General features: G+C 38.4%; 2 protein-coding genes across 7 annotated transcripts; one reads left to right on the forward strand and one right to left on the reverse strand.

Annotated features, from left to right (window-relative positions):
- Positions 1-171: 171 nt before the first annotated feature.
- LOC112290944 (uncharacterized) lies at positions 172-6,948 on the forward strand. Of its 3 annotated transcripts, XM_024537807.3 has the most exons (6): positions 172-1,665; positions 2,144-2,659; positions 2,781-3,017; positions 3,221-3,432; positions 3,730-5,850; positions 5,992-6,948. In XM_024537807.3, the coding sequence occupies exons 2-5, from the start codon at positions 2,258-2,260 to the stop codon at positions 5,744-5,746; spliced, it is 2,868 nt and encodes a 955-aa protein (XP_024393575.1). In that variant the 5' UTR covers positions 172-1,665; positions 2,144-2,257; the 3' UTR covers positions 5,747-5,850; positions 5,992-6,948. The 3 variants fall into 3 exon arrangements, with proteins under 3 accessions (XP_024393575.1, XP_090111831.1, XP_024393577.1); XM_090255705.1 differs by having other exon boundaries at positions 172-2,659; XM_024537809.3 differs by lacking the exon at positions 172-1,665 and having other exon boundaries at positions 2,521-2,659; positions 2,807-3,017; positions 5,992-6,946.
- A 1,116-nt stretch (positions 6,949-8,064) lies between these two features.
- On the reverse strand, positions 8,065-15,077 carry LOC112291373 (uncharacterized). 4 transcript variants are annotated; one of them, XM_024538667.3, is made up of 7 exons: positions 14,716-15,077; positions 11,295-12,488; positions 10,574-11,067; positions 9,875-10,276; positions 9,415-9,623; positions 8,868-9,124; positions 8,065-8,717 (listed from the first exon to the last, which is right to left on the reverse strand). In XM_024538667.3, the coding sequence occupies exons 2-6, from the start codon at positions 11,843-11,845 to the stop codon at positions 8,957-8,959; spliced, it is 1,824 nt and encodes a 607-aa protein (XP_024394435.1). In that variant the 5' UTR covers positions 11,846-12,488; positions 14,716-15,077; the 3' UTR covers positions 8,065-8,717; positions 8,868-8,956. The 4 variants fall into 4 exon arrangements, with proteins under 4 accessions (XP_024394435.1, XP_024394434.1, XP_090111832.1 ...); XM_024538666.3 differs by having other exon boundaries at positions 9,415-9,656; positions 14,716-15,022; XM_090255706.1 differs by having other exon boundaries at positions 8,868-9,114; positions 14,716-14,989.
- Positions 15,078-24,747: the final 9,670 nt, after the last annotated feature.

Genomic DNA, 24,747 nt, shown 5'->3' on the forward strand with positions numbered 1-24,747 from the left:
AAAAACATCCCAAGCCTATGCTCCTCTATTTTTTAGATGTTTTGTGCAGTTCACACATGACATTACCTAACAAGAGAAGAGAGACAATGTGATCTAGGGTTTGAATGAATTTAATTTGAAAAAAAAAAGTTTGATTGTCTACTTATAATGGAACATTCATTTTGAGTGATCATGTTAAAAATTAGAGAATATAAGAAAATGGGATTAAATTTCATGTTTATTATTACTGGGTATGTGTGTGTTTGGGGGAAGGGGAGAGGATGTGAAATAATATTTGCCAATTTACCACTTTGTTCAAAGTTATGGAAAATTCCACTCAACTGTTTGTTATGATATCTGTTTGTTTCATGATTTGACATGTCCATGTTTTTAGTTTTTTTTTCTCCCCATCTCATCTTGTAAAAAAATACCTCTAAAGAAGTTTTCAAAAAAGAAATATACTAATAATAATAACATGTTATTGACATAAGGCTACCAAGGTACAAAAGAACTGTAACATATATACACAAAGAACATGGTAACTGAACACAACATCTCATAAAACAATATTTGTCATCACAAACAAACAAACAAACAAACGAACAATCAATTGCACCCCCAAACAACACATCTTCAGCTCACATATCATGTCTTTTTCCCATGCAATAAAACTCTAATCACAATAATAAAAAGAAACATTTCACTAATGTCAACATTGTTCCAAAACTTGATTTGTGTCCTAAAAATAAACGAAAGTAGATGGACGAAGATGGACGAAACTCGGCGGATGGAAAATTCATAAATGAAGTGACGCCGAGCTCCGGAAGCGAAGGGGGGCGGCGTCGACGCGAGAGCGAGAGAGAGCGAGATTGAGAGCGAGCGATGGAGTCGGATTCGCTCTCCTCTCGTGCATGTGCGCACTCCTGAAATCGTGCTCGTCCCTGAAATCGTGCGCCGAGACATCTACCGGATGTGTAATCAGGACGGAAATGCCAGGTAACAAATCAACGTGCAAGTCGCAAGGGGACGCCGCGCTCACTACTCCCTCCCACTCCCGCCTCCGCTCGCAGGCTAGCTCCCCACCACCTCTCAAACTGCTCTCGCTGCTTTCCTAGTGTTGCCATTATCATTGGGATGAAGTGTGCACAGGAATGACGAGGAGGAGGAGGAGGATAAGGAGGATGAGGAGGTGGGTTTGTTTCTGGTGAGGTGAGAGTGTCGACTGAACGGGGGTGGAGGAATTTGACGTGATTCGGGGGTCCAGTCTCAAGGATAGTATCGAAATATATTGGTGCTGAGGGCAGGGAGTTGCGGGTTTTGGGGATTTCATATCTAAACGGCGTTGATAGCTGGAATTGGTCGTCCCTTGGTACAGGTCCGCAATGCTGGATGTTTGACGCAGTGGTGGAGTGCGGACTGAATTTCGCCTACTTTTGCATCTGGGCTGGATAGTTGGGGTGCGTTTCAGGCGGTGGATGCGTAGGGATCGCGATCTCTTTGGAATAGTTCTCTTGATAACCTACTCGTTTGTGGAGAAGCCCCTGGGTTTGGCCTCGCCCGACACATATGCATGAACTTCCTGGCACTCGATCTGCATTCCCGTAGACGTTGAAGGAGGTTTGAGACAAGGGAGAAAGCAGAGTTTGGGAGGCTTACGTACTTCATCTCACGCTTCTTGTGGAACAGGTCTTTTTCACTAGTGTCTCCCACTTCGTTCGTATTTAGATCGACATATTTGTTGCCCAAACTTCAGGCTAATTTTCATCAGCGCCAGTTGTCCAATCTCAGAGTCATGCGGCAATGCAGTTGTGCTTGTCAGTGGTTTCGAGGCAACATTTAAAGCTTTAACACAAATTCGGATTCTCTCAATGCTACCGCTCACCAAAAGGAGCCGGAAGAATAATACAGAAATGTAGGAGTCGTGGTTGTTTTGGAGAACTTAATCTGGGCCTCTACTTAATGCGTATCTGCACAAGCTTTACGTTTACAACTTTAGAGTGACAGGTTCTGGCGTTTTCTGTACTTGTCGATGGTTTGGGTTCACCTCATGACTTCGGTTCTTGGTGATTTTTTCTCTGTCACGCGAACAATTCTGAATGTAGCTGAAAGTGTCTCATTACCTTCAGCTTTCCTGAAAGAACAACGTGCTTTTGATTAAGAACAGCCAGTCGAATGGTCACGAGGATTGGAGCTGAGAATCGCTGTGATATAGAGCACATGATCCACACCAAGAGATTAGTGGGAGCTGTGGACCCCAACCGTAAGCAAAGGGTACACAATGCCGGCTCTGACGGCCTCGGGGAGCATTGAACGACTCGACATACTCAATTTCAAGTCGCACAAGTGTCACCAGATAATTGGCCCATTCAGTGATTTTGCAGCAATTGTGAGTGCCAATGGAGCAGGTAGAAGCCATCTGGTGGAGGCCATCAGTTTTGTTCTGGGAGTGCGGTCGTTTCAGCTGCGGGGAGTGGTGCAGAGGGCCGGCTTGGACGACAGGGAGTTCGGGGAATCGAGGGGGAAGATTGCATTTGTGAAGCTGGTTTACCGCACCGCAAGCGGCGAGGAAATAAAGTTTGGGAGAGCGATTACGGGCAGTGGCACGAGCGAATACCGCATCAACAACATACCCGTGACATGGGAAATCTACAACAACACGATGAAGGGCCTGGACATTCTTGTACAGACTAGCAAACCTCAACCTGTGTTGTCTTGCCGTAACAGAGTTCTATTGTGAGGAGGTCGTGCGTGCATCGTTGGAGCCCTAAAATTGTGAATTATCGTGTGTCGATCATTTACAGGGAGAAGTTGACTCGGATGGGTCCAGGGAATTTAAGGAGCCGGGTTCCGAGCCTCAGCCCGCGTCAGTTCCGGACGAGCTGAAGAAGATTCACGTGGAACTAGAGATAGAGAAGGCACGTTCGGAGGAGAAGATCCCCGCTCATCAGAAGAGAAAGATGTTCGCTGCAGAGAGGAAGCAGAAGAAGGAACAGAAAGAGTCGGAGGCGGAGAAGCAACTTAGACATCAGAAAGAGCTTGTAGGGCTGTCTTGACGAGGCATTGCATGATTGCACAGAGTGATTTGGGTTTTGTATTGATGAGTTTGTGCACTGTTGAGCTGGAGTAACGTTGGGGGTGGATGTGCGGAAATGTCATGATGTCGTCTTTGCACACCTGATGCTTGCGAGTGGTGGATGCGCATCACTGATCGCTGTTGAATTTTATTGTGAATTCCTTCCAGGATGAGAGAGCTGCTGAGGTGAGAATGGAGATGGAATGGTTAGCATCTGCGGGCAGTGAGAGAGCAAATTCCGACTTCGAGGCATTGGGTTTGGAGTACGAGAGTCTCCGCGAGCAAGGAAAGTGGATAGAAGAAGAGGCACTGAAAGTGAAAGCGGCTCGGAAGGCTGCAATTGAAGCTTCGGACTTGTGGAAGGCTTCGAATCGGCCGAGGTGAACCTGAACCCTACGTTGATGAGTGTGCAGGGTGGGATGCAATGGTCGCGAGTGTCAGCAATGTTCAATATGCAGGGGTTTAACAATGAGAGCTAGTCTTCTCACTCAATTTTACAGCGAGGGATGGTAGTAACCTTAAAATTCTAGCGGGAAATGAGATGACATGCCGTCGAAGCGAGAAGCTCAACGAGACATTGGATCCCGTAACTTGTTGCACATCATTTATCGTATCCCGTCTGTGAAGCGAAGCGTTCGAGGACCTGCACTGACATGTGAAGCGATGTTGTGTCGCAGCTCTCGGCCGGCATCTCCCATGCCCATGTCGAAAGAGGATGATGCCGCTTCGGACGCGTCCAGTGCGACCAAAGCTGCAGATTTCACTAGCTCCAAGTCTCGCCCAAATGACGTCAAGAATGCGAAGGGCAGGAACGAGATGATGGGTCTTCCAGTAGTCAGCATCTCTTCGAAAGGCACTTATAACGATCACAGGATCGAAGAGCTGAACAGGGAATACAGAGAACTTGTTGAATACCAGTCGCAGAACAGAGATGGAAATGGAGCAGAGGCGTCACTAGAATTGGAAAACAAGCACAATGAAAGTGGGTATTCAGGACTAGAGGCTGAGGAAAAAGTCGGCCATGGAAGGCCCGCGCATGCGGAAGGGTCTACATGGGCGGATGGTAGCGCTCGTGATGCGCAAGCTTCGCAACGACTGAAAGATTACGATGGTCAGATGTGGGGGTGTGAGGCAGAAGAGGATGAAATGGATCCGGACAAAGACAGCCTGAGCAAAGCGGAAATTCTGGCGGAGGAGTTGTATAGAGATGCTATGGAGCTGCACGACAGATTGGTCGCGGAAGCGGAGATAAACGCCGGTGTTGGCATTTGTGGGGTTGATGGGAAAGGTCACAGTTGGATCGCGGAGACGAAAGAGACATGTGGTGCCATAATGTATGCAAACAATCACGCTCAGAATGGGAGGTGTGGAACGATGGGCGAAGATAGTGGGTTGAATTCGGCGGGGAGCAGCGAATCGAGGTCCCTGTCTTTCTCGCAAACGTCACAAAGCAGTGACTTAGCGAAGGGTGAAAGCAGGAATGGTGGCGATCACGCGATGGCCTCTATGGTGGAGTTCAAGGGTGGAGAGAACGGAGGTAGTCCTAGGAGTGCCTTGGAGAAGGAGATGGCGAGGCTGAGGGGGAGCAACATGAGGAAGCAGCTGAAGATTGATTCGTTACAGAAGTGGAAGGCATATTACAAGTTGGAGTTGGAAGACAGGGAGCGGAAGTTGAGACAGATCGAGGAACGATACAGGCGGGAGCTGAAGAAAAGGGAGAAAGCCGTGCAGAAGGTGGTGAAGGCACACGCGAAGGACATCGCAGTGCGAGAATCCAAGCAGGAGGGGATGGAAGAGAAGCTGAGAGGGGAGATCAAGGAGCTGAACCGGGTGGTGGAGGAGCTGAGCGAACAGTTATACGAGATGGAGGAGCACCTGGCATCGCGGGGAATCCCCTACAAGCCTTCCGTGAACGAGAGCACAGGGCCGTCTTCCAAGACTCTTCTATCTGCGGTGATTGGCGTGAAGGAGGCTGCGCACACTTTCTCTCGGACGTTCATGTCGCACCTTAAGCAGCATTTGACGAAAGCTCGGGATCTGGACGAGCAGATCTGTTTGGAGTCGGAGGTGATCGTGGCGAGGCCGTCGGACTATAAGTTCTTGGTTCAGTCGTTCATCTTGCGGCGGATGTTCTTAGACTTCGACAGCGAATGCTTCAACATAGAGAGTTGCATGACCGAGATCTTCGACATCGAGGAGCACTCGAAGTCGTGCTTTCAGGAGTACTTGAAGTACAGGACGGTCTCCGAGACGGTAACACTGCTGACGGACAATCGGGCGCACAGCGGTTTCCTTCGCGAGTTCTGTTTCAAGAAGTTCTTGCACATAGTGAGCGAGTCGACGGAGGAGGCGTTCTTTGGAGACTTCAACCACAGCGACGAAATCTGTGCGGGTCGACACCCGTCGAGCCGGTTTTACGAGAGTTACTTGAAGCTGGCGGTGTCAGTGTGGCTGCTGCATAGATTGGCGTTCTCGTTTCAGCCACCAGCGAGGATGCTATCGGTGCGGAAGGGCTCGCAGTTCAACCCGACGTACATGGAGTCCGCGGTGCCTGGGATTTCAAATGGCGAGATTGTTGTGGAGGGGGAGGGAGGTGCACTTCCGTTCGAGGCACTGGTGGGGCTGATGGTTCATCCGGGTTTCCGATGCGGCAGCAGCATCATTCCAGCGCAAGTGTATTTGGTGACCACATGAATTAGTAGCGGGTCTGATGAAGTTGCCGTCGCGATTTTTGCAGAATGCGGGCTTGCTAAGCAAGTCCAGAACCACGAGCCTCCGAACCAATTATATGACAAAAGGTATGACCGCGCGTAGCTTCAAAAATGTTGAAATTATGCAACTGATGCTGGATTTGTGCGGTGATATTGTTTTCATTAATGCCCCGACGTAAAGAAGATCAATCACAGCCTGATCATTTCACTATTCCTGGACGTGTTCAGCTCACACATATCACGCCTTGCGCCGGTCAAGTCCACGAATCAGTGACGCAGCACGCATGCGCGGTAGGGGAGTAGGGTGGTGGCGCCTTGACTCCGTTCCACACATGACTGCAATGTCTAGAAATGAGCGCGTCATGGCCAAACTGGCAGTGGTTCTTCAATTTCTGAATAGCCTGTAGACTCCACCAACCTTGTGGCCGCAATGCGAGGTGCTGTATCGTATGCTTTACAGACAAGCGCTCAACATGCAATCGGGGATAGCTAGCTGCCTGTTAGACGAGCGAACCTGCGTTGTGGGGGCCAAGCATTTGGCTCTTGCTTTCCTATGGACAAAGCACGGCGTACCCAAGTGCTTTAGCGGATGCACGCGGTGGATGCGAAGCTCGCTTCATCGTTCTGATCTAGCGTATCGCTCTGTGATGAGACAAGTCGGTGACAGTCAAGTCGTTAGTTTTGGAGGCTTCCAAGGCGCCGCAATCTGCCACACTGCTCTCCGTTTTATAACTGCAAATCCTACTCGAAGTTAAGATTTGTTGTGGAGGTTTCGCCGAGATCCGGTGCTCAATAATTGGATGACAGTGGCAGTGGTTGCGAAGCGGATTCTGAGTTATGTCGGTGACAAGATCTGTCAACCTTTGTAAAAGACTGCCACCGACTTGTCTCATCACAGAATTTAGTCAAGAAGTAGATTTCTTATCCGGATGTACTCTATTATTTATATATTTTTTAAAAATTACTCACATTACTCACATTGTAGTTTCTCATAAGAGTTTAAATTTTGTAGAATCCAAGCATGGAAATGTTATTCTTTTGTGAGTTATTGTAATGTTGTAAATTTATAATAATAGGATTTTTCTTAAACAATGTCAACTTGCTTGCTGTGTGCATGTGTTTGAGCATTGTTGTTAATGGAATTCGCTGTGAACAAAACATTTAGAAATTGAAAACAAAATCAATTCTAATCATAATGTGCATGTTTAGAATGAAGTGCTAAATGATTAGCTTATGTTTTTATGGAACTTAAAGTTTTTTATATGTAGCAATTTCTTTTTGGTTGAAATCTATTCCAAAAAATTGGTACACTAAAACATAACATAACGTACAATTAAGGATAATAATACTAAATAGTATTATAAATTATTACAAAATTGTATTAAAGTTTCTAATTATTTTGTTTATGATGGGGAACTTATTTTGAAATGATTATATATTACAAAAACTTTACAAAGCACAAGTCAATGAAGTGAATTAAAACGACCCCTACAATGATTTTGATTATGTTATGACCAATTATATGTAAACACACATAATAGTACTGCACAAAATAGCCACAACAAAAGATACACAAAAAAATACGTTGCATTTTAATATAAATCAGAAAATTGTGTAAAACGAGTATAAATATAAAAATCGTGTAACTTCACCTTCCCTAGTGTTATTTGTTCACAGTATATTTATACAAACATCAACAGAGTACCAATTCACAAATTAATAACTGAATAGAAACCAAAAATTATAAAATTAAATTAAATTGTCTTTCATCACAATAAGACCGGCTACACTAAAATACATAAAGTATGGCAAGCTATTTGTTACAATTTATTATTAATAAGGTACTGTAATGGGTGTTGTATTAATAGTTTATTGCTGAATTTGTTAATAAAAAAATCTAAAACAACAATAAAAAATTTATGTTTTATAAAATTGAATGATGAACGTAAGCAAAGTGTTTGCAAAGTGGCTTTTCGAAATTGTTAAAATATTAATTTATAAAACAAGTAGTTATTTTTTAAAATAATATTTTGTAATATTTGTTTACGAGTGTTACTTTTTATTTGAAAACAAGTACAATATACTGAAAAAAAAAACCACGTAAAAGTGTAGCGTATAAACAGAAATGTTAGATTTAATGTTTATTCTGTCATTTTCACACTACCTTCACCACGATTTCAAAGCTACTTCTAATTAATTCCTTCAACCCATATTCGAAAACCTGTTAATATATTTGAAGTGAGGCCAATGTGGATATTATATCTTAAGATATTATACAAGTGCCAGGAAGTACTTCCAAAATACTACAAAACAAAATTTTTAGAATTGCATTTGGAATAGTCCAATGATTAAAATTTCACCACAAGATTCTGTGGATGGAAGTCTAAACTACTTCCAAACTTCTTGCCACTCTACTTACAACGGTAGACTACAAATCACCAATCCATCTCAAAAACATTATCAAGACTTGTTCAGATTAGCTCCTACACTATTGAAAGCCCTAAGAGCTTGCTAGTACTCAATGAATAAATTCACTCGAACTCCTTGCTATATAATCAACATTAAAATAAAGAAAAATTAATGAACTCCAAAATTCATTTCAGCATCCTACTTCTTACTACCCAAAAGAGGTTAAACTTTTTACTTACTGTGCGCAATTTTTGCTATTCAAGCCAGCTTAGTTGCAACACGTTGACAAATGAGGAGGTGCAACCCGCAAAGACTATGGTTATAACTTCGAGAGCTGGGAAGAGCACATTCTGAAGTTAAGACGAACAAGAACGTGGACAAGAATATAAGAGGACAACCTGCATATTCCACATTAATCCTCGAGGATATTTAGACATCATCCTACTGCTTGTCAAAAACTCAGTCCGTATAACGTGCTCAAGAACACTGCCAACCATGATAGTGCAGTGGCTTTGAATTTCAGCAAAGTTTGTCTTCACGATTGCCTGCATTAAACGAAGGTTTGCCAACGGTGAGGACATCACGTGACAGCAACCGAAAACACTGATGCATGAAAAATGCGATGGGAAGAACAAAAAGAAGACTATGAACTATGCCTAAGATTCTATAGAAGATGCCGAGGTATGAGAGAGTACCATGGCCATAATGATGAGTTGCCCAAGATTTCATCAAGGAAGCTAAAATTAGAATCATGACTGCTACTGTCTGCTGATGCTTCTTCAGATCAGCCAACTTGCTGACTGCTGGCAACTAAGTCCTCAACGTAATCAGATAAAACTTGGTCGTAAAGCTTTTCGAGTCTCTCCAGGGCCCGCTCCTTGTCACGCTCTGACGCAGTTTCTAGCTGGAAGTGAGCCCCGATGAAACGCTGAAAGCCACTCTCTGCACCAAACTAAGACGCCCCAATGATTTCAGGATGAGTTATGCATTATAAGGCCTATTACACCTCACGGCAATCACATCTAACGAGTTTCAAATATGTAATGGAGAAAGTTACAACTAGACCTTGCACAACTGAGAACTAAATCGTCCATGAAGCAAGTAACTAAGACCATAGTTTTAAAACCACACTAACTCGATCATTAAAATACACGAAATATTTCAAGATACAAATGCTTCTAATATGACTACAAAGTGTACTCATGGTTTTCACAAAAGAAAAATAAAAAGACAACAAGGTACCTGGGCTAGCCCTCCTGCTTCGAAAGAGGCTTTGGCCAAACCACTGATATCCACTTTGTGTCCCAGAACCTGCGGTTTTCCAGTTGGAACAGGCTTCCCTTTCGCTCGCAAATAATCAAACACTGCCTTCATAGTGAACCGTCGATCCTCCATCATCGTCGGCTTGAGGGGACATCGTTGGTCCTCGCCGCATTGCTGTGCTCCTGTCACTTCATGAGGACTACGCCACATTACTTGGAGCACTGCATATCTATTCTAAGTATTTTAGTAACAATCATCCACCACCAGAATACTCTTCCAGGGCGAGAGGAGAAAGCAATCCTCGCAGCCAAAAAAATTAAGTACATTTTTCAACATAATGATAATGGGCTCCTCGTCCTTAATCAAGCGTAATTCATTAGCAGACTGTCAAAGATACAGAAACTACCGGAATAACCCAAAAACAAGTTCAGAATCTTACAACTAAACATATGGCTATGTTGGGCTTGGCTGGCGTCCCGCATCGGAAGCTCTGCATCCTGAGCCGCTGTCCAGCCAGGTTCATAGGCTTCTAAAAAAGCCTGTTTTGCTTTGTTAGGCAGGTCGTGAGGATGAACAAATGGGACACCAGCAGGCCATCCCATCTGCGCTCGCAATGCTGCACAAGGACTGTTCATTGCGTTCAGGTGTTGCTCCTCGCACTCCTTCAAATTGCAGTATCGAATCTTCAAGCCTTTGCTGTCAGCAATTTCTTGAACTCGTTCCTTAAGCACACGTTGAGCTTCAAGCCGTAACCGCTTTGAAGGAGCGAGAGGTTTACCTCGAGATGCTTGCTTCTTCCGTTTCATCGCTGCCTTCGATTGAGCAGTAGCAGGAACGATAACTAAAAATAAGTTCAGTTAGATTCACGATATCAGTAATATGGAACTAAAACTTAGGCACTTTCCATCAGAAAATAGCGCAGCCTTGAACAATCCCAACCGAGACACAAAGATGATATTAATGATCTACTACCACTTAATACTTAGTGCTACTGACGCGGTTGTGTTGTTCTTGGTACCTAAGCGTCATACAGCACAGACAAACTTCGGTACAATCTATTCTTTGTGAGGATATCAGAACTTTCAGCAACTGAGAACCATAGTATTAGAGCCAAAAAGAAGACAACATAGAAAGCTACCTTCAAGTGGAGCTGCAAAAGAGAAAGCAGAAACACCGGATCGACTCGAAAGCTGGTCCACTGATCGCTGCATAAAATCTTGAACAGGTATTGGCTGCTGGAAATGGCCTCCTACATGATGACCTGCATTGGTCATTGCTGAACAATGTAGGATGGCAGATGAACTGGGCATTAGTTTGAAAGCCACAGTGCACCGGCCAAACGGCATGGACCCTTGTGCCTGACCAAGGTCAGCAATGTTGTCTGTTCGATGCTTAGATGGACCAAGGTAGCCTCCAGTAGCTTGATAGAGAGACATTCCAGTAAAGAGGACCATGTCTTGGGGATCCAAGTCTGCGTCCGCGACAAACCACCGACCTTGTACGTCACGTATTTGAAGACCTGGCTTGTCAGATTTGAGTAGGGTCAGCAGCCCTTTTTCTGCGTCTCCTTCGGAGTGTGGAGGTGCTGCTTGCACGGGATTCATCACGTTTGCTGAAAAATGAGCTCCAGGTCTGCATATGTCATTAGGAATTTAAGGTATTAGAGCATCTTCGTTCATTTTACAAATCAAAGTAACAGATCCAATTTCCTCAACAGCGAATATAACCATAGCAATTTTAATTCACAAGAATGAAAAATTACTTTACACTATATACTATGCTAACTCCTAAACCATGCCATTGAACTATTGAGACATTCATAGAGAACACCGCATGCATCATCGAACAAATCAGTATACCTATTATGGCAGCAACTTGATAGAACTGAAGTGGCCGTTTCTCCCTCCTTCAAAGGAACATTATCCAAGAGGTCTGTAAATGAAAAACTTTGGAGCTCGAGCGAGATAGAAATGGCATCCAAGATAATGCGAGCTGCCCTGCCTAACGAAGCAAAAAGCTCGGGCAAACCGGTAGGTGGCAGCTCAAGCACGGCAGCCCCTCCTACATTCATCCTCCCAGGTCGGAAATCAAAGATCTCTTTGGAATGTTGAGGTTCAGCGTAGTAACCAACAGTGTTATTCCAATTCTGTAGGTCTTCCACGTGTAGAGTATCTGCACCCACCACGGGCTTCGAATGGAAAAACATGCGGACCGAGTCCAGTACACATCGTAGCAGCACATTCTCAGACTCAGGAACTTGGATGATGGCCGCGTTAAAACTTCTAAGCGACTGGGCGAGATTTGCCACAGCGAGCTTATAATTCTCCGAAGGAAGCCCATCAAGGGCAATCAAGTCCGTCAGCTTGATACGGGCAGGGGATGTAATACCTGGTGCGGCCATAGCACCCATGCATACAAAAGCCTTCGAACCAACAGGGTATCCTACACTGACTCTAACAACAAATGTATAGGAGGCAATCTTCCGTACTCTTTATAGAAACTAAAATCCGAACTTCTAAACTATTTCAAAGCCAAATTGGTCCTGTTCTTGCTGTGAACCTTCCACTGTCCAGATGACTAATACTAGCAGGATGTAAAAGGAGATAACTATGTGGAATTCAAAGTTTACATGTCCCTTGAATCTTTTTTGAAACCATCTCTTCTTCAGATATAGAGGCAAAGCACTTCTTCCACACCCTTCCAAAAGAAACTCGTGTATTCGAAATAAGACGCTCACTAAGTAAACCAACAATTCTTCGCCTACTTATTTAATTGAAAACACAAGCTCGTTCCTTGATAAAGGGGCAACAGGGTGCAACTCAAATATTTGAGTACCGACACTTTTGTAACGATTTTAGAGAGAGATTGTTTATCAGTCACATTTGCTAAACGGATCCAGCCTTCTTCGAACGAAGTGCCTCTCAATCTCTAACCCATCCATTTTCATTAATGCCAAGGTTCTCACAGCAAGAGATGTCGACTTCAAGAACTACTGGGTACTAATTTCCAGCATTTTCTTTCTAAAACTATTTTGAAAGATTTCTGGCATACACCTGCAACCCATCAACATCAATCAAGTTCACTAGTTATTTTTTGCTAATTAGAAACAAATACCAGTGACAAGTGTTAAGCTCCTACCACTTGCAGACGAGCTCAATGCAACGAATGCTAAGACAGCCTGCTAGCACGACTGAAGATTCTGAATTGATCCAGAAAAAAGTGATGTCAATAAAACCGGCTACGTTGACAAAACGCTGGTAGTGGAAAATGTCCTCAACATAAATCAAAAGACGACATTTTCGGAGGAACTGAGAAAACCAAACAACAGCAACCAATATTCTGGATGATATTTCCAAAACTATAATAAGCAGCTCATGTTAACAAAAGACGAAATCTAAAACTGAATCCTCAGCTACATCATTCCACTAATCACGTACCAGTTATCTCTTTCTGATCCTTCAATCAGATCATATCAAAAAAAGTTCAATCAGATCAGAACCAGACACAAGGAAGGATCTCTCGCAATGATATTGGTTCTCCAACAGATTACTCTTTAACTTTTTGGTTGAGTAACTACTAGCGCTAACAGTAGATTAACCGTGCCGAAGATAAGCTTTAGAGATCTACATGTTACAACTGTAAATATCCTCATGATCAAACTTTGAGCATCAAAAAGCTAGTTAAATCTGAAAATACGTCGACTCATACATATGTACAAGATGCACACATCAACTGTTGTAATCAAGTACATCCCACCTTTGAGTGGGCTCTGCTCTAACCAATAAATTATATGCACCACCGTTGGAACAAGAACCACATGGACTATCAATCGAAGATGCCAAGACCCTAAGCTAAAACAGAAAAGGACACGAGTTGAGAGGGTCAAAAGTGGAGAATGTGTTTCAGAGAGCCACGTTAAAAATTCCACTTATAATTCCTAGAAGAAATTGATTGTCGTCCGCGGACGAGACGCTTTGCAACTAGCATCTCTAAAGCTTGAATCAAGAAGCTCAGCATTGAAGCGCAAAGGAAAAGTAAAGGCTTGGATGGGCTGCACTCTTGATCTTCAACAGATGGAGCATCCAGATGTGTGTTCGTAGAGCAGTATGAATAGACGTGTTTAACGGATTCTCAGATAAAACTAAGAGCATAGGAGAAAGGCCAGCAATGCCTCTGAAATCGCTTCCCAAACAATTATTTAAATAAAATACAATAGAGTGTAGAGTAATCCTAAGACCTCGGAACGAATCGAAACAATCTGCGTATGAATGGATCAACGGAATAGCACTTTCTGATGCAGCTTCAGTATCTACAAGTACCTGAGTAAATTTTATACACCTTTCTCAAATATCGAGTGACAAGGCTGTGCGAAGACAATTAATTTAGTTATAAACTGCAAACTTTTCCACTTTTCCTATGCGCGCTGGCACCACTCTTGCTTCGCAATAACGCAGTATGCTGGAAGGGTCCAGACAAAGATGTAGAGCTAATTCACAAGCCGACACAAAGAGCCAAAAAGAAACTCACAAAACTTCCAGGTCCGCAATACTTCCATAATCTATCACTATTGGACCAGTAAACATCAGAACATTAAACGAAAATACTCAAAAGTTTCTGTCACAGTGGGATGTGGAATAAGTGACACTGGTCGCCTCACTTGCTCGGTGCACAAAACCCAACTTTCCCACTTCTGTTACAACGCATTCGTAGACGCTAACAAACTCCGGCACATAATTCCAACAGCGGTACCAAACGACACATTGACGTCTCAAACCAAAAACTAAAAACATACAAAACGGGAAATATAAATAAAAAGCTTCTCCCAGCCTGGCCAAAATCGAATCGAAGTCCCTTCCAGAGAAATTTAGAAACACAAAATGATGAGACACCTTCAAAGCAAAAACTCGCATTCAATAAGTATTGTACAACGTCTCTTCGCACAATTTGAACGGTTGTGCGTAATGACAACACCCCTCTCAACAAGCACCTATCCATATCGAAACAACCTTCTTTAAGTAACTACTCTCACTACGAAGAATGGGACATTACCACCACAAAACAACGGCATTAACAACAAACAATTTAAAACCACCATCGCATAAACCTAAGCCCGAAACTTCAAAAGCAACTAAACGACCGCAAGGAAACCGCTGCTACTCTTACACATTCTCGCACTCTCTCAAACTCAACTAACTCGCTTATACATCGCCATCTACAAATGACACCGGAAAGAAAGCAATCAAGTAAGCTCAGTAACTAAAAGGAACGATCAAAACACACCTTCGCCAGCACCTTCACCGGTAACTTGCTCAAGCTCTCCCTTACCCTGACTCTCCAGCCGTGGGAGCCCCATCCATATCTATCTATCTATCAAGTGACCGAAGAGTGGCTTACAAAAGAGCTCCCTCGCTAAAAACCTTCTCCTCCACCAACTCCTCTTCCTTCCTCCCTTCCTTCCTTCCTATCTATCACTCGGTCGCACCATCATCCCTCTTTCTTATTCTTCACCACTCTTCTTACCCTTCCTCCCTCTCCCCTCCATTCCATTCCAAATCCCTTCTACATACCAAATTGTCCTTGCGCCATCACCTCAAACAAACAAACAAACAAACAAACACTCATCCGTCCAAAGCGGGGCACCACGGCAGAGTCCCAACGGAGACTTGGCCTCATCGGACGACTCCCCCTTTCACACGCGGACTGACTCCGTAGCCACCCCGTTCCTCCACCCCCTCCTTGGACGGATGGATGTATAAATGTGGATGACGTCTATCGATGAGGATAAGGGTTTCGTTCATCAGTTCGGCTTCCTGTTCTTCATGGCATGGGCCTGGGGTGGCACACACATTCTTGGCGGGAGCCAGCAGTCCTCCCGCCAAAAAGGATTCCCCTCCCGCCCTCCCTCTCTCCCTCCCTCCACAGATAACTGTGTCTCGGGACCACGTGGACGACGAGCTCGTCCGTTCTTCATCCAGATGTCTGTCATCCTGGTGGATAGATCATTAATATCATCCATGTTGGCTAGTTATTGTAAACATTTATATAAATATGAAATAACTATGAAATTCCATTTGAAAAAGTTTGAGTTTTACAAGCTATAGTAATAATATTAAAATAAAATAAAAAACTTCCTTCACATTGCTTCTATTTATCTATACTTTCTCATTTCGTAAATATAATAATAACTCATTCAACTGAAAATGCTCATTTTCGTTTCAAGAATGTTTTTTTAAGTTAGTGACTCTTTTTCTCATGTCTAGTCTTGTTTGAACACTTGAATTACCTTTTAACCAAACTTACTACAATTTGTTTGTAGAATGTGCATCTTTTTATCTTAATATTCTATTCAACGTCCTAGGAATCATACATGAAAATAAATTTCATTGCCTTCTCAAATACAATCATGTTGTATAATGTAGTGCTATGAAAAAACACACACTTTAACCAATCAATCAAACGGTACTATTACAAAACATTCATTAGAATGTAATCTTACTATTAGTGTGATAAATAATCACAAATAATGTATTTCAACATTTTTGTACATATATATATACATATATATATAATTTATGCTTCTGAATCAATAAAATTATGGGACTTTGTGTGCACGAAGTATAACATAAGATAATGCAAACAAAAAAGCCGTTGGCTGTTTACAAAATGAAATACATTAGTTATTGCTTCTATTTGAATATTAGTCTTGAATCAATGATAATTAATTGGATGGATCTCAAGTTTTTGTGGAAACATTAAACTGGGAAAACAACTCTTAGTGTGTTGAAAATATTTATTTTTGGTTTAACTGGTGTTAAGAATGCCTGGAGTGTTTAAACGTTGAGTTGATAAGTTTCCAAAAATATGATTCGAAAGGACCTGGTATACTTGGCCGTATCAATTTCATTTTTGTGTAGTCATTGAGTGTGTTGAAGCTTGGACTTGATTGCATACACTCCGAAATTAGTAAAACAAAACAAACTCAAATATAGGGATTCCGTTAGCTTAAAAATATGAAAACATTACATACATGTGTACTTAGCACCTACATACTAAGAGTACAAGTTGTGAATGCCTATTAAACAAGTACATTTAGGAATATTCACAATTTGATGTTTCATACAAGATATGAACTATGACTAGACTTTTTAATGTAAAGTATTACATATATATACCTATTTTTCCATCTATGACTTGATTAACTTTTAATACAGAATATACTTCTTTAATCCATAGTTGTGACTTTAAACTACTTGTAAGAAGATTCTTATACTTGTAAATGCCAATCAAATGATGAACAGTAACAAACTCTTGGTTCATGCTGGTGACCACTTATTTCAGAGTCTTTCAAATAATAAAAAATAAATAAATTACTAAAACAATGTAAAATAACATTCAATATGATATTAAATGCATGCGTGCCACATTGCTTGTCCCCTAGTGTGAAGGATGAATTCAAAACTATTCATCCATAATGTATGATGATCGATGCTGCTGTTGGAGACCAACGGATGAAATAGTATACATCCAAATGGATGGAAGACATGTCAGCTGAGGGATCTGAACCTCCAATACGAGTCCCTCCACTAGATTTGCAAATCTGCACCTTCTACGTGTGAGGCCCAGATCCTCCGCCATCCGCCTGTGGACGAGGACGTATGGATGAAATTGGATGAATGAAGCTAACTGAAGTAGCATTAACTCCTCCGTGCAACGTTCATTAAAGGGCTTTCGGTAGGAGCCCAAACCCTAAAAATCCCAGTATCTCAGAATTTCTAAGGATTTTTGAACATGATTAATTAAACAGGTTTGTGAACATGATAAATTAATTAGTTTTGTGAACATGATTAATTAAACAGGTTTGTGAACATGATAAATTAATTAGTTTTGTGAACATCATTAATTAAACAGGTTTGTGAACATGATAAATTAATTAGTTTTGTGAACATCATTAATTAAACAGGTTTGTGAACATGATAAATTAATTAGTTTTGTGAACATCATTAATTAAACAGGTTTGTGAACATGATAAATTAATTAGTTTTGTGAACATCATTAATTAAACAGGTTTGTGAACATGATAAATTAATTAGTTTTGTGAACATCATTAATTAAACAGGTTTGTGAACATGATAAATTAATTAGTTTTGTGAACATCATTAATTAAACAGGTTTGTGAACATGATAAATTAATTAGTTTTGTGAACATCATTAATTAAACAGGTTTGTGAACATGATAAATTAATTAGTTTTGTGAACATCATTAATTAAACAGGTTTGTGAACATGATAAATTAATTAGTTTTGTGAACATCATTAATTAAACAGGTTTGTGAACATGATAAATTAATTAGTTTTGTGAACATCATTAATTAAACAGGTTTGTGAACATGATAAATTAATTAGTTTTGTGAACATCATTAATTAAATAGGTTTGTGAACATGATAAATTAATTAGTTTTTGAAGAGTAGTGATGATGAATGAGGATTTTTAGTTCAATTTCAGGCACAATGTTATTCATTCTAAGTGTATGACTAAATGAAATCACTAGAAATTTTAGTTGATCTAATCTATATATTAAGATTGCTCAAGGAGACAAGTGGTGGCTCTCATTTAGTGCATGTATCCTTCTTGGTTTTCATCAAAAAACTTAACATTGTTTGGAGTTTACAAGCCCTTAACAAAACCATGGTTCTAGATCAACAATGTATTGCAAGTAGGAATCTACTTGTTGCTACGTGCGACATTCATTTCTTTTTTGTTCAAGAAGAGACTTACCAATTGAAGGTGAAGTTTGGTCCTCAATAGAAAAGAACTCAAAATTGCAATCTCCTCCCTAAGTAGAAGATGGAAGCTATGAAGGAGGCGTGGGGAAGAAGGGCAATGGAAGTTGGATTTTATGAGGTGCACTTCTAATCCCAATCTCTAACTATGAAGCATGGCGTAGTGCATAGGTTGGTGGTATGACAAAATAGATGCATAATTATTTTACTTCTCACTTTACACCTTGTATCTTTATAGTTGGATAATTGCAGAGACATAAGCATAGTTGTGGGAGGCAATACATGAGGAGATGACCTATTAAGGAGAATTGGATTTGCCTAGGAGTTTGAACATATCCTTTGCCAAAGGAATGAAAGCATTATTGCATAGTGTGTGTGTGAGACATTACCCTTTTTGTCATTGTTCATGAATGCATTCGAAAATGATGTGAAGAAAGCTTCAGAGTTGAGTTTTGACATCTTTTTCTAACTCATAGATGGAAAATACTTTTGAAAAAGTTAAAAAAACATGGCATAGTTTTTACTGAATTTTTTCACTCATAACCAACATTGGGACTATTTTTTTGAACTTGTTGTCATTCATCTTAAAATTTATCTAGGTCTGAAATAAAAACTATGTTTTAGTTACATGTTTATGAAACTTTCACATGTGAAGTGAGCTCAGCTTGTTGTGGATATTTATCCATCAATTTGACAAAAAATTGATAGATCAATCAAAGTTGAGGACGCTTTAGAGTAGGTCATATGCAAAATGTTGTGGTCCTTGAGTTCATAATGCACATCCATCTAAAAGGATATTATTGACATAATAGCATATGACCAGGATTCACTCCTAGACATATGCACAAATGGTACACTTTGGTCATTTCCTAGATCTCAACCTCATCAAGCATTTTGGAGGTGAGACATCTCCAATGTTATTATATTTTAGAAATACACATTTTGGAATGTATGTGGGTGTAGTAGATCACACTACAACTTTAAATGATATGATTTGTGATATAGCATTTTTGTTAGCATGAATCCTAAATTATATGTGTTAACAAATGGTGCCTTAATTCTATTTGATAGCAATCTAGATGTAAGAAACTTTATAAGTCTATTCGTAAAGAACATAAAAGAAATTGGAAATGTGATGTTGATAGAATAAAATAATGTTTAGAGAGAAGACATATTATTAGAAATTGGAAGTAGTAATGACGAGATTAATAGAAAGTGGAGAATGAGAGTGTGCACTTAGAAATCAAGGCATCTTGCATATGAACTCATTGATGGTAATGGCAATAGAAGATTAAAGAAGAGACCATGAAATTGTGGGTGATCAATTTGTGATGTTATTGCTAATGCCAAAAGAATCTATTTCTGGGCAAACGGACAACTTTGGTGTAGATTGTATACTTGAGATAATTGTTTTGTTTTTGTTTTCTTTCTAGGAGAAGAGAAGAGAGAAAGAGGTCGGAGTAGGCTACATTTTTTATGACTAAGTTCAAATATTAGTAACTTGTTAATATTTTTTAATTAGTCTTATATAATTTGAAAAGAACTAGGCCTATATCATCAACAATAAAGGACTATAATATAAATATGATTTCTATAAGTCATATTTAATATAAAAATAAGTATTTGTATTTTGTAATCTATAGTTAAGTTTTTATCACATATTTAGTGTATTTTCTTTCAATATAAATCCCAATTCCTTTCACCAGCTATATTGTGATGATAATTCTATTTTAAATTTATTATGCAATTGTTGATTGAATATGATAGGTGATTTGAATTTTTTCTTCAATAACTATAGTTTTTTTATTACTTAAATACCAAAAAGTGCAAAACACATGGAAAAACTAGCCTTTTGTATTAAAAACAATACAAAAACGTGGCCAACAACATGGGTTTAATAAAATTAATTATTTTTTTTTGCATATTATTAGTGACAATGATATGGATTTACCTATCCTAATTTGTAGTTGAAAGCTCTATTGTGATTTTATTTCTTTCTATTTCTATTGTATTATATATGTATTTGAAAAATACTCTTTGATTCACAAACTTATCTTTCAAAAATAGCTTCATTTGAGTCACACTTTTTGTGACAATAATATGGGTTCATCTAATATAATATTATTATTGTGAAATAATACAACCACTTCATTCTAATCCAAAATATTAATATTATTTAATCTATATCCAAATTATCAAAAACTAATACTTATGTGTTAAGAATTTGGGCAATATTTTTTTGCAATTAACTTTGTACATGTATATAAAGTTTATTTTTGGCATTCATTTATAAACATAATAGTTCTTAAATTTATATTTTTCATGTCCATAAAAACTTAATATTATTTTCACATTGTACTTTTGAACACCTGAATATTTTTACAAACAATTTTTTTAAAAAATCGTTATTACTTTATGAAGAATTAATGTAAATTTTAAATTTTAAGTTAAGATCTACATTAATCTCAACTAACTATCTTTAATTAATATGTTAAATGACTTAAAATATCACATGTATATATATTAAGAAAAAAAATATCATGCATATAATTCATAATTTTTTAATATAAGTTTTATAATACTATATTTAGATTCAGATTTATCTTATCTAAATATGTTTAAAATTATATTCACATATGTAAAGAGATATTAAAGAAATACTAGCATTGTGCTATATATAAAATTTTCTGTTAAAGATAAATTATGCAAATAAAAATGTAATGTCTTAAGGTACAGATAATCAATCCAACAAACATCAAAATACAATTCTGTCACTATTATTTGTTTAGGATTACCCAATCCAAAATTTTATATTAATTTTTTCAATAATTATTAAATTTTATTTGAATATTATTTTTATGAGCTTAAGAAAATTATAGCAAGTTAGTTAAAATCAATTTAGATTCCAATATAAAATCAATATGGATTTTAACTACCTTCCTTTAAAATTAATAAATGTATCCTTGACATCATTATCGACAAGCATTATTCGTTATAAAATTAGAAGAAAGAATACACTCTGTAAAAAAAAGATCAATAACATAATAATGTAAAAATCTTTTGATTTTAATTTATTTCAAATGATAATAGATTTCAAAAGAAAGTTGGTGATGAATCAATTTTTGTCATCCACCAATAACAATATTATAAAATTGAGATTGATGAGCAATTGAATCAATTAAGAAGAAGATGATCATGCTTATAATTTTAGGTATTTGTTTCAAAAAAAATTACCAACTATATGAATTTTGTTTTGTTTTGTTTTGTTTTTTTTTTTGTTTTTTTTGTTTTTCGTTTTGTTATTTTTTTTACCTTAACATTTTGAGAACCTCATTTCAAATGAGAACATTCAAACAGAAATGTTAGCTTGCTATCAAGTGACTGGCCCTAGCAACTGGTGCCGCTTAATCTCACTAATGAAGTCACTAATGATGTCACTAATTTGTTCATATTGAGTAATTAGCAACATAATGTGGGTTTGTGCTAGTTTTTTTTTTTTTTTTTTTTTTTTTTTCTTTTTCTTTTTCTTTTTCCATTGCCATTGTGGATTGTTTGCAACAAAATCAGCATTGCTACAAAGCTTTCGAAGCTATTTTTAACAGGGAACTAGTTTTAACTCATTCCAGGGAGGGAGAGTGAAACTCTGTGTGGTCCATGAATCCATGTAGAAACTGATCTGATGGTACCGCTCAACTCCACATCTGTAAATGCAGAGGTCTAGATCGAAGCAGAGATAGTGAATGGTGCAATCGAAGTTAGAAACATTAACACGCGTTCTAGTATCCTCCTTGAAGAGAGTCTTCAAAATCAAGGAAGACAGTGTTTTCGAAAGCTCTGTAGAGGTTGTAGTTTGTTGTTTGTTTGTTTGTTGTAAAGAAGTTCCTTCGTAGGTGCTGCATCACGTTCTTCATGTGATTCAGTCCCATGTTGAGGCACAACTCAACCACCGCTCTAATAAGACAACTAATCCGCATTGACTAGAACCGGCTCCCTGGTTGCTCACTACCGACACCCGATCGTGATCACGAAATCCATGGGGTCTGGTGGGACCGAAGCCAACAATAGCGACAACAGGTTCAACATTTCGAAAAGCAACGTCTCCAGCGTTTGTTTGTTAGCTCCGAGGCCGGAGGAAGACGTTTCTGAGCTTGAGCGTTTTTATTTATTTCTTTTATTTATTTATTTTTATTTTTTTCGTTTTTTTTCTACACCGATAGCAAGCTGAAAAAGCAGGATCACAGTGGCTTCCTTAGAGTCCTCAACGTGTAAGTTGACAGTTAAGCAGGCAATTAAAAGCCACAATTTTGATGGCAAAAATGTGCTTCAAACAAATGCTGGATGACGTTTACTTAATGCTTAAAAAAGGGTAGAAACATGATCCATCATGCAGGTTTGCTCACTGTTACTGTGGGTGACTGTGAACTGAGCAGTTGTTTCTATGACCTGTGCTCATTAATGATACATTATTTCATACTGATAGAGAACAGATGAACAACATCAACATCCTAGATTGTTGCGAGGGCACATCTCTAGGTTACAGGAATTTGAGCTGGATACATCCAGCTTTACAGTTGAACCATAATTGTAGAAAGTGTGCATTGTGCACAATTTTTCTACAGTTGGGTTTTATGTAGGATTGCCATGCAATGGTGTCTGAATCAGTCAGTACAACATATGATCAAGGTTTACTAGTTATATATATATATATATATATGTACAGAAATATGTTTATTAGTGGAAACCAGTGCAGTTGGCCATAAAAAAGATCAAATATTTGAAATATAAAATACAATTTCAGGTAATAGTTGTGAAAGGCAACAATGCTTTTCATAGCCTAGCTTCCGAGCTCCATGCCTAGGGATCTTACTATGCTACTCTTGACAATCTACTTCAACAATGTGCTAATTTTGATCTTTGATTGATCAATAGTTGAGTTGTTGCTTCATTTTTGCTTCACCTTTGATAAAAATAGTGAAATATGTAGCCAAATTAGAGTTGGTTTTTGTTTCTTCTAGTTTATCTTATTGGTTTATCTCTCATGAGTTGTTTTGTAATAGAATTGTACACACACACATATATATATATATACATATATATGTATATATATAACGTTACAAAGATTATTATTCATATGTTAGAATTTATCAAGTAAAGTTAGAGATTTTACATTTGAGGTTTGAATTGTCAATTTGATGTCATAGATATATGTATTTATTCCAATAACTACCTATATGATTAAGTAGAACTAGATAAAAGTAGATTAATTTCATAACATTTTTTAGAGAAACTTCCTAAAAGCTTCATAGATGCAATTTTGACTTTACACGTGTTTGTAGTTGATTGGTAGGTTAAAAACTTGGTCAACAAATTAACCACATATCACATGTATTGGTAGCTTGTAGAATAAGTTAATTATGTAGTATACATATAGAAAAATTGCCTTGCAAGTTAAGATATATGTCTTGCAAAGTCAACATATATTAAAGGACTTATAGAATATTACCACGTATCTCCTAGTTAGATAGTATATATGGAAGTAAGAGTGAAGCCTTTTTCACTCTTGCTAACGCCTTTCTAATCTTTAGTATTATTTGAAGACTTTCTTATCTTCTTGTCTTTAGTAATAGCCATTCTAATTCAATATATTACCATCTTTGAAAGATTTTCTAATCTTTTTGAATGATAGAAGAGTATATTGAGAATTTCTTTCTTTGAGATTCATGTCTTTGAAAATTTGACAAGAGTACTAATTTATTGTTCTTGTCTTATTTTAAAAGTAAGTAGATTATTCCATTTCTATTATAATAATTTAAAAGTTACAGATTATCTACTTTTAAATAAACAATTTAATTTTTTAATAGATTTTTTCTTTAAAAAAAGTGAATTATTCCTCTTTATAGAAATTTTTATTTGATATTAGAGATTATGGATTATTCTTTTCTAATTTAACTTTTTGAATTTGTTTAAATTGTCTATGGAAGTAAAGATTATGAATGCTACTTTCAACAAAAGTGAGAATAAATTTGCAACTATTACAAATATTCACGAGCTTATCAACATTCTAAGAGCACAATTCTCATATATTTTTAACATGAATTATAGAGGTACTATTCTTATACATATGAAAGATGTCTAGAGTCTATACCAAAAAATCATATAATTGAAGGAATTGAGTAGATCGGTCTCACAACCAAATTTAAGAAGTCTTGATTCTATAAGCACAAGAGAGGTAAGGATTAATATACCTAAGAAGTTTGATGGGACAAGATCAAAATTTTGAGGATTTTTGTAATAAGTTAAGCTCTATTTAAAGTTGTATCTTTTCTAATATCTTGATGGATTTATTCAAGTTAGATGCGTAGGCATACTTTAACCAAAAGATGTTTTTTTTTAATTTGTACTTTTGATGGAAAAAGATTCATAATTATTCTATAATTTTAATTTATTCTTGGAAGTATTTATGGCTACATTTGAAAAAAGTGATAAAAAAGAATAGCAAAGATCAAGCTCATATTGCTATGACAAGAATCTT

The sequence above is a fragment of the Physcomitrium patens genome, chromosome 14, assembly GCF_059467195.1.
Source record: "Physcomitrium patens ecotype Gransden chromosome 14, ASM5946719v1, whole genome shotgun sequence".
Taxonomy (NCBI): Eukaryota; Viridiplantae; Streptophyta; class Bryopsida; order Funariales; family Funariaceae; genus Physcomitrium; species Physcomitrium patens.